The 18209-nt window shown below is 33.2% G+C and overlaps 1 protein-coding gene across 5 annotated transcripts in view; it reads right to left on the bottom strand.

The window, feature by feature from the left end:
* Nucleotides 1–18209, bottom strand: part of DAPK1 (death associated protein kinase 1) — a 220060-nt gene that overhangs the window by 66012 nt on the left and 135839 nt on the right. For 4 of the 5 annotated variants that reach the window (XM_074281666.1, XM_074281665.1, XM_074281667.1 and 1 more), the window contains exons 4-12: nt 8429–8567; nt 7612–7741; nt 7379–7427; nt 7267–7293; nt 6594–6746; nt 5960–6005; nt 4654–4743; nt 2830–2922; nt 622–741 (exon numbers count right to left, since the gene is read on the bottom strand). In XM_074281666.1, the coding sequence (XP_074137767.1) occupies nt 622–741; nt 2830–2922; nt 4654–4743; nt 5960–6005; nt 6594–6746; nt 7267–7293; nt 7379–7427; nt 7612–7741; nt 8429–8567 (847 nt within the window). Of the gene's footprint in view, nt 1–621; nt 742–2829; nt 2923–4653; nt 4744–5959; nt 6006–6593; nt 6747–7266; nt 7294–7378; nt 7428–7611; nt 7742–8428; nt 8568–18209 lie in introns of those variants that run through there. The other variant, XM_074281669.1, reaches the window with a different exon arrangement.

The following is an 18209-nucleotide window of genomic DNA, read 5'->3' as shown; positions in this document are numbered from 1 at the left end:
CCCCCCAAATAAATAAGTAAGTAAGTAAATAAATAAATAAATGAGTGCATCTGGGAAGGGAAGATCCTCAGGGTTTATGGCCAAAGAAAAAAAAATGACTGCTACTTACATCTAATCTGAGTCAATCAGAACTCAAACAATTAGGGTAGCAGTCCTCCAGTGATAAAGATGAGAAGTTTTCGGTGGTTTTGTAAACTATGCATGAATTAGTTTCCCCATGGCCTTTTTCTATACAACCAATAGCACCTCTCCCCTGCTTCTTCATAAGAGAAGTGAAAGATGGTCAAGAGTCACACATCTTTCCCTGACCTAGATTCCTCTTTTACATTCATGATTTAAAGTGACATTTTCATTTACAAGAATGGATGGCTTTCAGATTTTATAGGTAGAAGCACCATCATTTGACTTTTATGTGCCAAAAATTCTCTATTTCTAATTCAAATCAACTTGTAAACTAAAGTGAGTTTGCCCTGTGGTTTAAGGGTTTCCAGCTAGCAGAGTATAGGGGAATCAGCTGTACTCCTTTCACCTCAAGTTTTCAGGCGCATCCTACTTTTGATTAAATGTCCCCTTACTACACAAGATGACATGTCAGATTATCCTAGGAGAATCCTGTCAGACCTTGTTAGGTTGATTCACATCATAGTTAGTCAAAGAGCCCAGAAGGTGCTGAAGCCCAGGAACATTGTCATCATTGATGGCATGAATGACTGCTTTCATCACAAAGGAATCTTCTTCATCCTTGAAGGAAACAGAAAAGGGAAAAAAAAGAGTAAATTGGACACACACACACACACACACACACACACACACTTTTTAAATCAATGAGGATATAAGGGGTTTTCATAGGAAAGGTACAGAATTCTAATTCCAAAAATACTATAGGTAATGAAGGGAACCATGCATCTAAAACTACTAATTATTGATCATTTTCATGTGGTTTTCATTTCTTAATATATCTTTCCCTACTTCCCCTCCCCATGGGGCCATCAGAGAATGACAAAGAAGAAAAAAGAAAGAAAGAAAAAAACATTTCAGCAAAACTAGCAAAAATAGCTACCGAATTTAACAGTATGTGAAATGTTCCAAATCCATAATCCCCCAGTTCTGCAAAGAAGAAAGGAGATGCTTTTTCTCATCTCTTCTTTGGGAACAAACTTGATCATCTTTTTTAAAGTTTACATTGTGACAGTAATTATATATTTTGTCTTTCCTTCACTTTGTATCATACAAATCTTTCCCAAATCTCTGTATTTTTTTCATAGTCACTGTTTTTCACAGTGCAGTGATATTCTGTTACTTTATTTAGCAAAGTTTAGCAATTTTCAAGTTAATGGGCATCTATTCTGCTTCCTGTTCTTTGTTACTACAGAAAGTGTTATTAGTTCTTTGAATGTGAGGGATATTGGTTTTTTGTTTTGCTTTGTTTTGTTTTTTAATTTTGCCCTTCTATAATAAAATGTAATTTTATTATAATTATATATAATATATATTATAAATATAAATAAATTTACACAAACTATATAATTATAATAATTAATACACTAATTATATATATTATTTTATTTTTAAAGTTTTATTTATAAATTTTTTTTGACAGTATATATGCATGAGTAATTTTTAAAAATAACATTATCCCTTGTATTCATTTTTCCAAATTATCCCCTCCCTCCCTCTACTCCCTCCCCTAGATGACAGGCAATCCCATACATTTTACATGTGTTACAATATAACCTAGACACAATATATGTGTGTAAATCCCATTTTCTTGTTGCACATTAAGTATTAGATTCTGAAGGTGTAAGTAACCTGGGCAGATAGACAGTATACACTAATTATATTAATATAATTATTATATATTATAAGTTACCTCTAGCTATTGCTTTATTCTATAAAATTTTTGCTCATTAGCACTTTATCTTAGACTACTTGTTCTCACTTATTCTATCACATGGTATTCTGAATTCCTTCTCTTTAATTTTATGTTTCTCCTTATCCTATTCTTTATATTTTACATTTCGGGTTAGTTAAGCTTAAAGGTAAGGGGTGGAATTTCTGGATACTTTTCAGGACCTATGAAAATATTAAGTTGCCAGAGGCAAGAGAGTTCCCATGAAAAAAATCTGTATCTGTAGGGTTCCTGCCCCTCTAGATCTAACAAAAAGTCCTGCTGTTGACTGTCAGGAAAAAGGCTCATCTAACTCCGATATGTAGAGTCTTATTGGTAGGGTTAATCTGAGATTAGCTTTCAATTTGGATTGGGGAGAAAATCTGTATTCACTGTAAATGGCCTTTGGGCAGGGAGTACATTGTTAATAAATCAAATGGAGCTTTGGCAATTATGCTTGGGTAATAAAGCTTCATAATTCTTCTTAGAGCATAACAGCAGCTACTCTTACATTTCCTTTCTCTCCTGTGGTGGTTTTCTCTTTCTCTAATACTATTTATACTCTGAGATTCCATATTATCAATGGATGCAGATAGCTCTCATTTTAGTGGCTGTAAATGGCCAGGAACAATAAGGCCCTTTTAGAATGGACCAATTCCTTCCTTTAATTGCCCTCTTCAAAAGAAGAGATGGGAAGAAGGAACAACATCAACCATAACAAGGAAGCAAAGAGTATATTTTATCAGTCTATTTTATCTTCTCAAGAAGAGCTAAAACAAAAACATATTGCTAAGTTTATTCAGATTCTTAACTATTTCATGCTGCAGAGGAAAGTTATAGTGTAAGATATATGTATGTATATACATATATATACACATATGTATGAATATGCATACATGATATTAAGAAGAGACCATATGAAAGGCAACATGCCTGCTTACCAGAGTATCATCACTTCTGGCGACGCTCATGTTACTCCTAGATAAGAAGGACCTGGATAATCTTTGGCACAGTGATATCAATCGAACAGATTGCTTGGAAGAGATACATAGACAAACACACACACACAAAAGAAAGAAAAATTTTAGGTAACAATGCTCAGATTCATGTAAAGTATGAGAACTTTGAGACAGCTTCCTCCAACGACACTATAAATTGATGGCAGATGAATACTTTGCTCACATGGAAGAGTTTGTGAAGCATGATTAGATGGAGTGCATTCTATCAGTATTAAATGAATAGTATTTTATCCCCTTAGGAAGCAATCCTACCGCTACAAATCTGCTACAACAAAGGGTTCTCTTCTTGGCATTTCATTCCGTTATAGGGTTGGAAAAATAGAAAAATTTAGGAGGTGTATGAAAGAAGTGGACAAATTCATTGTAAAGAAGTTTTATGATTATATGAAAGGGAAAGGGAAAAATGTTACCCAATATTTCTATTTGTATAATACTTTTTTTATTTGACAGAATCATGTAATGCATGAAGTAGAAGTTTACAAGATTTTACCCATCATCTATTCACCAACAGGAAAAAAATTAATAGGACCATTGATCTAGAGCTTGAAGGGACTCTTCTTAGAGATGATCAAGTCCAACCCCCTAATGTTACAGAGGAGGAAATAGAAGCTCACACAGGTTAAGTAATATGTAATAAGTGGTTGAAATCTGAACTCAGATCCCTCAATGATTCCATTGTAGCATACTGCCTCTAGGTGGAGAATTGTTTGGTTTGTAAGAGAAAAAATATTAACATTTTAATAACCAAAGCTTTGGATACTCTTAGTAAGTTCTGAACCTTGACAGGAGGACCAATGCTAAATGAGGCTGAGATTCATTAAGGTGGATGGAAGACATGTCTTCTGAAAATATCCCATTTGGTATCTTTAATGGTGATCTCTTAAGCATAGATTTCCTTCAAGGATGCAAAAATGAAACACATTTTAAGTTCAATAGAAAGACGTTTGGATTTGGAAGCAAAGGGTATACATTTGAATTCCAGTTTTTGCTATCTACTGCCTAGGAGTGACTCTAAACAGTCTGCAAAAGCTCTTGTGTTAGATTACCTTTGACATTCCTTTCAATTCTAAATCTCTTATCCCATAATCCTAGCATGGATTTGGGGCCATTAAACTTAACTTCTGACTTGACTCTAGATGCTTCTTGTTATATTATGAAACTGAAGGTTAACTTAGGATTTTTATTCTCTTTTTCTCTCAAAAAATTTTATGAAAACAATTATACCTCATATTCTCCCTTAAAGGGAGAGCAAAATGAAGAGGTAGGTGGGTTGAAAGAGTAAGAGAGGCTAGATGCCTATGATAGTACTGAAATTTTTTAAATATTTCCTTCCAATAGGAAAGAAAATATTAATTGTAAAACAAAAAAGAACACTTTTAGCTAATCATCCAAACATTCTTCATTTAAATATTGTGTTGCTTAAATTAATGAATAAATGAATGGAAATGGACAGATATTTATTTTTTCTAGGAAACATGCTTAATTTTGAGTTTGTTTAAAATATATACTTTTATATGAATAATAATTTATATGATAATTAACTATATAAAATTCCACTAAAAGTAGGAGATTAAATATCTTAACTGGAGTACTTTAAAAACTCTTTGTAAAACAGAGGGGAACAGCAGCGCATTAAACAATAAAATAAAATAACTTAATTTTACACATTGTCAACATAAAATAGGATAGAATTTCAGACTGAAAATAAAAAATAATTAATGCTGCTACTTTATGCAATATACTTACCTTCCATTTTTTTCGGGCTGCAAACTTTTTGAATTTTTCCATATTTACTGCAGATGCTTTCCTACTAAGTGCTTGTTGACTATCTTTAGGCTAAACAGAGAATCAAAAATCAGAAAATTTAAAATAATTCCTCCTACATCACTTTGTAATAATCAAGCTTCTCTGTTTTCTCATATTATTCAGTGTACATAGACACATAGACACATATACCTTGTTAAAACACTTAAGAATGTTTGGGGATAATGGACAGGGAACTTGGGAAGCCATTTACAAAAGCTTATCATAGTATATTAGATGGAAAAAAAAGTCCCTTTAATATGGGAAAAGACAATGCAGATAAGATTGAATTCCAATATAAAATTTAGGGGGTGTATGCAGGAAGTAGAAAAATTTACTATAATGAAGCTTTATAATTATATGACTTTAACAGGGGAAAAATGTTTACCTAATGTTTCATGTTCTGAACATTTCTGTTATACTTTTTCATTTGATAGAATTACATAATTTGATATTTTAAGGTACTTTAGGGACAAGCTATCTAAATCTTCTATACAGTGTCTAAATTCCTTTTGCATCTCTGAAATATCTTTTGTATATTAGTAAAAGAATGTATATGTGCATATATATGTATCAAAACATGCACATACACATACACATCCTTTAGAATATAATGACAGGTCACTTTCTTCATGGATGAGCTATTCTCTAGTTATAGCAACTTTAATGATTAGATCACTTTTCACTGGATCCAAATCCACCTCCAATACCTTCTCCTGATGAGAAATAGCTATATCCTACTCTACATGAAAAAGTTTCATATATATGAAGATATGTTTCCTTCATTTTCTCTTCTTTAGGTTAATTAAGCACACTTAATTCCTTCAACCATTTCTCTGTACCAAGAGTTTTTCTTGCTTTTAATTGCTTTCATTTTAATTTAGAAATATGGATCTGGAGAAATGGATATATTATTTTAAATGTAATCTCAGGGGATATGCAATAGAAAAAATATTAACTTGAGGTTTTATATATAAGATTTTATAATTATATAAATTAATATATAATATAGTAAATACTATTAATAATTACAATTAACATTATTAAGACACAATATTATAATAATTATTATTAATAAGCAACAACCAATAATATGATAAATAATATTACTAATTATAATAAATTATAATACTTAATAAATAAATAAATTAAAAATAAATAATATAGTAAAATAAAATTATATAATTTTATAAGATTAGATTTTAAAAATCTAAAAAAAAATTAAAATATGACAACATATAACACTTACCTTAATCCAAGGATGTTGCAAACTATCTTGAATTGTCATTCTTTTCCTTTTGAGGGGAGGAGGAAAAAAATATTTGAACCATAGTAGCAAGCATTAAGGTTGTCTCAATGTAAACCTAACAAACCACATTGTTGTTGCTCAGTTATGTCTGACTCTTAGAGACCCTATATTTGGAGTTTTCGTAGCCAAAATATTGAAGAAATTTGACATTTGTTTTTCTAGCTCATTTTATAATGAGGAAATGGAGGCAAAGAGGTTTAAAGTGACTTGCCTAGAGTCATATATAATTATGTGGGACCACATTTGAACTCAGGTCTTCCTGATTGCAGGCCTGGTGCTCTCTCCATTGTTCTAGCTGCTTGGCAAACTATATACAGAAACTCTAAGGTACTGTCTACAGTATAGAAAAATGCTGAAAACTACATTTGCCTATTGACAAATCTTTTGCCAAGGCAGGATAAGAAAGCTTGTGCCTGTGTAGAAGATAGTACATTTTCTGCAAGCTTTTCACATAGTACACTTTCCTTTTTCCAACAAAGAAGTAGCCAGTATCTATAAAGCTCAAACTTTTGCCCATGCTCAAAATGACAAGCTAACATACATCTCTGTACAGGCAGGGACAACAGACACTTACTTTGGGTCCTTAACTAAAAGTCTTCTTATGAAGTCTTTGGCTAAAGCACTGGTATTACTGAAGAATTCTTCCTCAAACTCATAATTCACAGCAGATACATTTGCCAATGTTTCTTGCTTTGTATCACCAAGGAATGGTGAGGCACCACTAAGACTGTAAAAATAAAAAATGGAACATAGGACATTTATAATTAGTCCTTGTGCACTAAACTTTTTTTTATATTACCTGATAAGAGAAGAGTGGAAAATAATTATTTTTTAGTATGTAGAAATGCCATTTTAGAAGATAGTTACTTTTATATGATAGTTAATTATAACTGGCAAAAGCTTGGATTCATTCAAAAGATTCATTTAAAAAATCAAGTTGGAACAATCTTGTCATCTAATATCCCCTTTTAAAAAATGTTCTCAGTAGTGATCAACAGCAAAACTTCTATCCACTGTGATGTTACAATTTTGAGTTAATATTTAAAATTAGAAGTAAAAATTTAATGAATAAAAGGTAAATATTATATATTGTAACAGAATATAAGCGTGATCCTGTTTCATTTAATATTAAGTAGGATGACCAAAGTCAGATGAACAAAATGGGATAAACAAAATTTCAAGGTCACTAAATATACATGTTTTCAAAGAAAAATATGAGCCTATATTTTGTGAACTTGGGTACTTACAGAATATAGGTTATTACACCAATGCTCCTAGGAAAGAAAAAAATATATATATACATCAGAAGGGTAGTGAAACAGATAAGAAAATAAGTAGAATAATGGAAAAGTTACTTACCACATATCTGCCTCAAGACCAAGAGGTTCATAGTTTACTATTTCAGGAGCTAAGAAAAAAAACAAAGATATATTAAGTTCCAGAAATAAGTGACCTAATGGTTAATATTATTATGTGAATTTGAAACAGTTTAAAACAATTCTCTTAAAATCAAAGAAGTATGAGAAATATTGCCATGGAAAAATGGTTATTCTTCTACCATAATCTAATGCCTACAGGAACATCACACTCACCAACAAACTCTGGGGTCCCAAAGATATTTTTAAATTCATTTCCAAAGTCAATTTTGTGTGCCAAGCCAAAGTCAATTATCTTGATCCGAGGTTTTGGGACATTCCTATCCAGAAGCATTATGTTTTCAGGCTTTTGAAAAGAAAAATTAAAAGCTATCACATATTATTCTGAGGAAATAGCTACAAAATACTTCTTACCCTCTCCCAAAATAATTAAGGTCTTTTGAGATTTGGGATCATTTCTTATATTTCTTCAAATCTCTCACAGTATCTTGCAGAAAGCAGGATGTCTATTGTGATTAGTTAGTTAATTGAGAAGTTCAACCTGGACTCATCATGTTCTAAACATTACCACAATTCTGTGATAACCTCTGGTTGGGATGGGCATGTGTATAGTTGGAAGAAATTCCTGTGGCATCTAAAGTAACCTTGAGCTAAGTAAGTATTTGGAACTGTGACTTTCAGGTTTTATTCAAGGAAAAGTCAGCAGCTCATAGGCAAATTTAAAGTACTTCCTCATTTAATATGTATTGTGTATTTAATATGTGCAAGCAGCTATCCTAGACTTAACACAAAGATGCATAAGACATGATCACTGCTTTCCATGAAGTCACAACACTTCCCACAAAGAAGGTGAGAGACTGCTATATTATGTATTTTTAAAATATTTTTCATTTCACTTGGCAATTCCATTTATTAAGTTAAGTGAAATCTATTGTACCCATAGCTTTCCTTGAACTGTTAATTTTTTATAATACCAATAAAAACATTTTAAAAAAAAGAACTTCTATATTTTGCTTTATACATAGCAACATACCTTCAGATCAAAGTGAGCAATGTGCTGGGCATGGAGGTAGTAAACACCATTAAGGATTTGTTTGAGAAATTCGGTAGCTTCTTCTTCAGTCAAAGATTCTTTTTCAGCTAAAAAGTCAAAGAGTTCTCCACCTGCAACACTGTGAGAAAGGAAAGTGTCACTGACAGAGATTCTGAAGTAATATCAATTTATCTTTTGCTTAGCTTCTTTCACAGTCACATATCAGTTCAAATTCTAAATCCAGAGAAAAAATTAAGGAATTAAGTATCAGGGAAGCCAATACAGGGCAATATGGGCAGCTCAGGAACATGCTAGATAGAGCACTGTGTATATATTGAGGAAATATTATCTTGATGAGCTCAAATCTGTCTTCAGACACTTATTAGCTATGTGAACCCCAGCAAATCCTATTTGCCTCAGTTTCCTTATTTGTAAAATCATCTGGAAAAGGCAAAGGCAAATCACTCTAATATCTTTGCCAAGAAAACTCCAAAATGGGGTCATAAAGAGTTGCAAAATATTGAAAAATGCCTTAACAATAAAGCCAATATTCAAGAAGTCATAAATACTTTTAGACTTGTATTTTACATCATTGATCATTTTATGATTCAGAGTATTTTGGAGGTAGTTCTATTAAAGTGGAACTGCCTTTCCTAACAGGGAGAAGAGAAAGATTAAATTATTTAAAAAATAATTCTAATTTTTAAAAGCCATATTAAATCTTGGAGCAAAAGATAAATTAATTTTGTGGCATGATTTATGGTATGTCTTCTCCAGTATTTAAGATGATGACCTGAAAATATGTATAATAGGAAACTCTTCAAAAGAGTAAAACTAATCAATATTTTAAAATAATCTTTATAGTTTAACTACACAGAGAAATAATACCACAATTGAACTTCAGTTAAGACAAAGTACATATTAAGTAAATTGCCTTTTTATTAAGGAAGACAAATATTGAGTGTGTGTGTGTGTGTGTATGTGTGTATAACCTCTAATTGTCTGATTGTACTTGTATAGATATTGGTGCTTATTAATTTAAAAGAGGAGGGGGATCAGCTTTCCTAAAACCAAATTCCAGATTTTGAGTTCTTCCTTTATATACTATAAAATGATTATATCATATATATAAATAAATGTATGCATGTTTATGTATGTTTTGATTATATCTTTCTTCCTGAAAAGTTTATCTTGTTATTTAAAGATATTAAAAAATGAGTCTTTCCCACTCTACCAACTACTCTAAACACTGATATGAAACTAGAAGGTAATGATTTCAGCACGTTAGAAAAGAGACTATTTAACTATACCAGAGGTTAAACTACTCGAATATGTCTATCTTTATTCAATGGCCTCTTCAAATCCTAGCTAAAATCCTGTCTTTTAAAAGAAACCTTTCCTAATACTCCTTTAATGCTAGTCCCTGCCCCTTGTGATTATCTGTAATTCATCCTGTCCATATCCTGTTTGAACATTAACTCTTTGCATGTTGTTTTCCCCCATTAAACTTTGAACTTCTTGAAAGTGGGGATTTTTTTTTTGGGTCTTTCTTTGTATCCCCAGGACATAGCACAATGCTAAGCATAGAGGGGGAGCTTAATAAATACATCCTTTCACTGTTGTTGTTTCTGCAACACATTGGGTATAATAGTAAATGTGTTAAGGAGAGGAGATGAAAGAGAAAATGACCACCAGATGTAGGATGGTAGGAGTAGCAATACCAGCATCTGGGGTAGTAGATGAATGAAATAAGATCTGTGTAATTGTGAATCTTTATTAAAATCCAACTCTAATCTCAAATGCCTCATCATGACAGAAAAGTAAGATTAGATTCTTAAAAGGTATGGTAAAAGCTGGTAATACTCTAGGTATGTATGATCTCATTAAAGTGTATATCCCATTCAGGGATACAGATTGCAATAGATCCTTCTAGTCCATCTTTTCATCTCTCTCCTCCCATAAATTTGTCATAGAGAATCCACCTATTACACTATGGCCTCTTTTTATATTCTCCTTGTAAAGATATCTAAAATGTCTGAGTAATATTGTTCATACCACTGTTCCCATATAATTCTTTATTTGAGATGTGTTGCTGCCTATCAAACTGAAAAGGCTTATAGGCCTTTATAAATTATTTGTCTTTCCTCCAAGGAAAAGTCTAGTTAAGTGTGGTGAGGCTCATCATCAGAGGTTTGGCAAACCAGATGATACATTTTTATTTTTTTGATTGCAATTAATTGCTTGATTAATTAACATGGAAAAACATTATGAACCATGTAAACAGAAAAAATATTTAAACTGATAAAATCTAGGATCCTTGAATCATTTGTAGCTCACACTTGAAATTTAAAGCAGTAAGGGAGCTTGGAAAGTAGATATTCAAATCCCATCATTTACAGGTGAGACAAATGAGAATCACCAGGTGGGTTAATGAGGAATTAGAAGATTAAGGAGTTAGAGAGAGCATCAATCAATGTGAATATCGAAGACTCCTAGTTTAAGGACAAGAGTTGAAAAGAGAAAATGATGAGCCAACTGTTAAACACCTGGAGAAAGATTCAATACATATCAGCCACCATGGTCTGTTTTGGGTCTAAAATTTTGATTGAGTGGATTTCACAGGAGGTAAGATTGATGAGTCATAGTAACATAGGAAGCAGCAGTAATGGGAAAGGAGTATTCCAATTTTCCTTTAAAGACCAGTATATTAGGGAGTGTGGGAATAGGAAATGCCATTGCTGGGGAGTATCATTGGGAATATATTGTATTCAAGGGGAAGCCAGCTAGTTCTCAATGAGGACTAGTAGATAGAAGAAGGGAGAGAAATAAGAAGTCTAAGATGAAGGGAAATTTATTCATTATGAAATAAGGATTTCAGAAGTCATAGTGAAAGAGATGGGCATAATTGGAATGGGGAATGATTGGGGCAGAGTTGAAGAGAATGAGGATGAAAGAACTGGAGGGGAGAGTTAGGGATAATTTGTTCCTAGAGAGTAGGTGATTAATACACAAATAGCAAAACAAACAGCAAACAGAAGTGTTAGCCTGTTAGTACGGGAAAATACTATACCTCAGTCATGCCTATGGATGCTCAGATACTAGAGCTCACTATTATCCACAAGTGTTCTACTTCCTCAAATAAAAACCTCTTTTCATTCATTTGACCATAACTGATCATTCCATCTCTCTCTAAATTTCACTCCTCCTAAACCTATTTCTCACCTTTATTGAGACCTTCAATGTTTCATTAGTTTCTCAGACCATTAGTCTGATTTTGACTTCTTTTCCTTTCTTTCCATTCTTTACCCTAATATTCCACATCTTAACTCTATGCTGTACTCTACCCAGAATTTCTTTATCCCTTTATTCAATGAAGAACTATTCATCTCTTCTTAATTTTATTAGCTTAGGAAAGGACCCATTTGCCAGTTGCTGACTAGAGCATAGGTACATTATAAAGTCATACTATCCAATGTCAACTGGGCTGTCACTGAAGAAAGGCAATCCTTTTATTACTCTCTAATTATTCCCTATGTCACTGCTCAAAGAAGCTATTCCAAACATTAATTTTCTTCCTTCCTTAAGCATTCTATAATTCCTTCTCTCCCATTGCAAACTTTTAGATTCTTGCTACTTTGTTTTCTTTTAAAATTGAAGCCATTTGACATAAACTCCCTCTTCTTACCTTTTTCTTCCTAAAAGTCAATGACATTATCCCCTATTCTACCCTTTTCTTTCTTATAATCTAAGAGTGAAACAGCCTTTCTTTTTGCCAAGACCAAGACATATTTGGTGATTTCTTTTCTGCTGCCTTCAAACCATGACCATCTCTTCCATCCCTAAAGACAAACAAACAACAAACCTACAACCAACCCTTAAAGCTGACATTCTCACCTTTTGTCAACCAAACTCCTCAAAAAAGCTGTCTCTACTCTCTCTATTTCAATTCCTTTCACATATTCCTTAACTAATTGCAATCTAATTTCTGACTCACTCATCTGAAATTGCATATGACACTACTGATCATTCTTTGCTCCTAGATATTCTCTATTCTTTGAGTTGTTTTGACATTACTCTCTCCTAGTCTTCTTACCCAACTGACCAATGCTTCTTTATCTTGTTTACAGGCTCATAATCCTTATCATACTCCCTAATTATATGTATTCCCCAGCACTCTGTCCTATATCCTTCTTCTCTTCTTCCTCTATACTCTCATTCTTGGTAACATCATTCTGTCCCCTGGGTTTAATTATCATCTCTACACAGATGATTCAGATCTATATAGCTATTCCCAAGTTTCTCCTTAGAGACTCAATCCTACGTCACCAAATGGCTATTGGACATTTCAAACTCAATGTCCTGGAGACATCTCAAACTTAACATTTCCAAAACAAAACTAATTTTCTTTCCCTCCAAAACCTCTCTCTTCTTCCAAATTTCCCTTCTGCTTTGAAAGTCACTACCTTTCTTCTAGTATTCCAGATTTAGAACCTTGATGTTAACCTTAATTTCTTTCTTTCCCTCAATTCATATATCCAAATGAGCTGCCAGATTTCTCCACTTTTACCTCTTCAACACCTTTTGACCTTTACTCTTTTGCTCACTTAGCTACCACCTTCATCACTTCATACTTATATTATTAGTACTGCTTCCTAGTTGATTTTTCACACTTCTGATATTTTCCCTCAGTAATGTATCTACCTAAGTAATTTTCCTTAAGTGTGGCTCTGTCTATGTTACTATCTACCTCATTAAACTCTAGTGAGTCACAACTGCTTCCAGAATAAAATATAACATCTTCTGTTTGGCTTTTTAAACTTTTCAAGTCTGGTGCCAATCTTTTGTCCTCATTGTGCACTACTCCCCCTCCTATACTTTATGATACAATCAAACTAGTTTTTTCTTTTATTATTTTAGCCCATTAGTTGCTTCATGACCTTATTTGGGGTTTCTTTGGTCAAGATACTGGAATAATTTGTCATTTCCTTCTCCAGCTCACTTTATACAGATGAGGAAACTGAGGCAAAGAGGGTTAAGTGACTTGCCTGGGCTCACATAGCTAATAAGTATCTGAGGCCAGTTTTGAACTTGGGTCCTACTGATTCTAGATCTGTCACTATTTATTGTGCCATCTATTTTATCTATGATGTTTAAATGCATTCCATCATGGGTTTCTATTTTTTTGCACTGGTGGTTCTTTATGTCTGAAATGAATTCTCTTCTTATGTCTCCATGGAGTTTCTTCCTTTAAGATGTAGCTCAAGCACTGTTTTCTACTGGAACTCTTTCCTGATCTCAACAAATCACTTCTGCCTTTATTCCCAAGCAATGCCATATCTAGATTACTTGGTTCATGGTTTTTCCTCATATTCTCTACCCTTTGCACTTAAAAAGGACCCAGAGTCTAACATAATTGCACAATCTCAAATATTTAAAAAGATGAGAGTTCATTGATGGGAATTCTCCCTCCAGTGATTCAGGCTATAAACCATTTATGCCTGCCTATTTTGTGACTTTTGTATGTGTGCTCCCCTAAGTTTGCCACTTGGGGTACATGCTCACTCCAATCACTCAAATTCCAAATTCTAACACTATATTTTCATATTCACTTTTCCTTAGATAAGCCCCTCTTTCCATCAGCACAAACTCAATTTTCTTTTGTTCTTTCAGCTTTCCTTCTGGTGCAAGCTGATTTGATTGTCCCCACTCTTTCAGTATGAATAATCTTGTTCTGAGTTCATTCACCTCCTTTCTAATTGTCCCTATCTACAAATCAGTTGACTTGGCCCAGGATCGATTCCCTATGTCAGGAAGTTCTGATTCAATGGTTCTCCTTAGAGAATTAATTGTTCAAATTGAACAAATCATTCAAATTAATTGTTCAAAAATTGACTTGTATAGTCAAAACAGCACCAACTTGCTTGCTCTTATTTAGCAATGTGTCAAGCACTGGGCTAGGGATATTTTCAAATATTTAGGAACCTCATATTTGACCATCTTCCCTACTGATTTCATGTGAAGATTTCTATCAAGTTTTTAAAATTACAGTTTTTATTTACAAGATATATGCATGGGTAATTTTATAGCATTGACAACTGCCAAACCTTTTGTTCCAATTTTTCCTCTCCTTCCCCTCACCCCCCTCCCAAGATGGCAGGTTGACCAATACATGTTAAATAGGTTAAAGTATAAATTACATACAATATATGTATACGTGTCCAAACAGTTGTTTTGCTGTACAAAAAGAATCGGACTTTGAAATAGTGTACAATTAGCCTGTGAGGGAAATCAAAAATACAGGCAGACAAAAATAGAGGGATTGGGAATTCTATGTAGTGGTTCATAGTCATCTCCCAGAGTTCTTTCTCTGGGTGTAGCTGGTTCAGTTCATTACTGTTCTATTGGAATTGATTTGATTCATCGACTTCTATCAATTTTTAATTACTTTTTGGAAAAAGGAATTTTTTCCCTACATAACATATTTTAAACAAGGCTGTTCACCCATAAGGTACTTTTTATTCCTTATGTTAACAAAACAATAAAACAAAAGTTTTGAAGGAATGATCATCAGAAAAGATCTTTCTCCCTCTCTACTCCTCAAAAACCTATTATTTTTCTTCTCAGGATACAGTGCCCTTTTCTCTATGTATCTAATTGGCTTTTCATATTCAAATGTTTTCCTTTGTTTCTGCATTTTTTTTTCCCCTAAAATGTTGGGAGAAAGACAACCATATCAGATGATTTCTTACATGGGCATTTCCCTTCCCATATACATAAGTTTAAAACTGAAACTGAATATTTGCAACTGTTGTAGCTGAAGAATAGAATAATGATAAAAGTGGAATCAGTCAGAAACCTTTGTGCTTCTATTCTTAATTCTGGATTTGATATTTTGCTTAAGAAAAGAACTGACTGATGAAAGGAATGATGAGCAATCTATACAGAAAATTTGAAAATGAGTTTAACCTTCTTTATTACTTTGAAAACTGAAAATAATTCAAATCTCAGCATTATCATGTAAATGTTGCGAAGTGCACTTAAGTTATTTATGAACTGCATTTTAATAAATTCTTTATGCTTATAATGAGACTACAAAGAGGTTCTCTCCCTATTCATTTTTTTGAAAGTGATAGGAGCATAAAGGAAAAACACAAAAGATTTGGATGGAAAGGACCTATTTTGATTAGACTGCTATAGAAAACTATTTCTAAATTACTCTAGATGTGTGTGTGTGTGTGTGTGTGTGTGTGTGTGTGTGTGTGTGTGTGTGAGGTGTCATTAGCCCCAATGAAGAGCTCCTATACAAATAGCCTAAAGATTTAGTCCCCAAAGGAGAATACAGCACCATATCACCTAAATGGGCCTGACTCTGGAAAGACTATTATTTTGTTTTGTTCATCAAATGAGGTTCCTGGACTTGGAGTCAGAAAGAAATGAGTTCATTTTCCATCTCAGACACTTACTAGCTGTGTGACCTTGGACAAGGTACTTAACTTTTCTGTACCCTAATTTCCTCATCTAAAAAACAAAGGAGTGGAACTTGATGGCTTCTAAGTTCTCTCTCTCCTAGCTCTAATTCAATAATCTTACAAGCCCTAATTCATCTCATAATGAGTTATGCTTTGATCCTATTTTGTTATGAACTTAATGAAAATAATTCAACCAACAGGGCATAGCAGTCTACCTGTAGCAGAAAAGTCAACACATTGAATATCCTGAACTTGCCTATTGTTGGCTAGGTATGACAGGTGCATCCAATTTACACCTCAAATCCTAAGACACAAATGCGGAAAGCAAAGGCAGAAATAAAAGGATAGAAAATGTGTGAAATTAGAGATAAATGAACTTTCTCAGTTTTCTTTTTAATTTGAATTTTTCTGGAAGATTAGATTTCATTAATAAAGGTACATAGTTGCATTCATTCTTTGTTTTTGAGGACTAATGACATTACAATGTTGGGGTAAAATAGCGGATGATGGGTGATATCTTGACTTGAGTGTGAACTGGAGTCAAGTGAGGTACAGCTGCACAAAATTTTCCAGAGCCAGTAGAATCCAATGGCAAGAAAAAAGCCAAGAATGGTGATGGTCCAGCATGAAGAGCCTTTGATCTTTGATGCCTGATCAAGCTTTAAGCACTTCACAGTGCCTGCTTCACCCACCTTCATGGCTGTTAGAACAAATTGTTCTCATGTGTTCATTCTATTTGGGGAAAATCTTCACATGTTAGACATCTCCCTAACTCACTGACAGGATTGAGGCCTGCCAGTTACCCTCAACCTGGCTTAGCTCATCATTGTGGACTGAATAAAATAAGAAGTGAATTGTTATTTGGTTCCCTGTTCTGGTCCTTAAAATTTTTTTGAATTCATTTGTACAATTATTTGATTTTCTTTAAAAACAATAATTATGGTGTAAATGAATGAAAAAGTTTATTTAAACATTTCCAGTGAGCTAAGGATTGTGCTAAAACTTGGAAAGACAAATGCAAAAAAAAAAAAAAAAAAAAAAAGAAAGGAAGGAAGGAAGGAAGGAAGAATGAAGGAAGGAAGGAAGAAAGAGAAAAAAAAGGATACATTTTATTGGGGATAACAAAATCTATGAGGGAGTGGGAGCTAGGGTCTGAGAAGTCACAGCTATGGCCAGGGGAGCCACAGGCCAGTCAGGTGGCATGCTCTTTTCCAGAAACAATAGCAATATTGAACTGATTACTGTTCATTGGAGCAGGATAGGGAGAAATCAAAGCACTTGAATTGTGGCTCTACCTTTAAAAGTAGAAGCCATTACTAATTCACCTCTCAAGGTGAACTGCAAATAAAATTTCTATGCTCTATCTACTTCATTAACACATGCTATGAAAACTCTAATCTAGAATGGATAGCTTCAGGCATTCCACATTAGCATTTACAGCATAATCTCTTACATTCCAGCACTAGTTCTTCAAAAGCATAACAATTAGCTTTGTAACATACAAAAATAACTCCACACAGGGCACATATGCCAATAGGTTAAGTTACCAGTCATCTCACCCTAAGAAACTTAAGGTTAGAAATAATCACAGGATAAATGGAAAATTCACCCTAATCATTCATATTTAGCTTAAGTTTTACCAAGTGAAGATTTAATAATAACTACATAGGTCTACATGGCATAAATATTTTTATTTACGTTTTATATAAGAGGAAACTGAGGTTCAATAAAAGCTATTTGCCAAAGTTTGAACAAGTAGTGTTAGAGCTGAGACTCAACTCTATCTAGGTCTTTTGATTTATTCCACTATGCAATGACAAAAGATAAAATAATATTTTCATAACAGCCAGTTATAATTAAATTCTGATCTTTTCTTAATCAAGTTCTGATTCCTCTCTGTCCTTGATAATAGATTTGCCCAAAATAACATCTTTAGAACTCATCTGTCCCTCTAAGCTACAAATTCAACTTCATCATTGCCTGAATGATTTTTGGATTCTCTTGCTAAAAAGGTTAAGCAGGAATCCTTAAACACAAAATTCTATGAATAAATATGTGGTGTTTATGTATCTTTTTTAAGGTTTAGTGATCCATTTTGTTTTTTCCATTACAAATATTTGTACATTACCTCCATCCTATGGGAGTAACAAACACAATTAACAAAGTAGTCAGTATAACAAAATAAACCAATTAAGTAAAATACAGTGACATCATTTGAAAGTGCTATAATCATTCACACCTGTGGCCTGCCTCAACCTTTCAACTTTTAAAGTGTTTTTAAAAACATTAACTGAAAACTCTTCTCTTCTTCC

The sequence above is a fragment of the Sminthopsis crassicaudata genome, chromosome 1 (assembly GCF_048593235.1).
Source record: "Sminthopsis crassicaudata isolate SCR6 chromosome 1, ASM4859323v1, whole genome shotgun sequence".
NCBI classification, from domain to species: domain Eukaryota; kingdom Metazoa; phylum Chordata; class Mammalia; order Dasyuromorphia; family Dasyuridae; genus Sminthopsis; species Sminthopsis crassicaudata.
The sequence above is the reverse complement of the archived record's forward strand: the minus strand, read 5'-3'. Positions and strand labels throughout refer to the sequence as shown.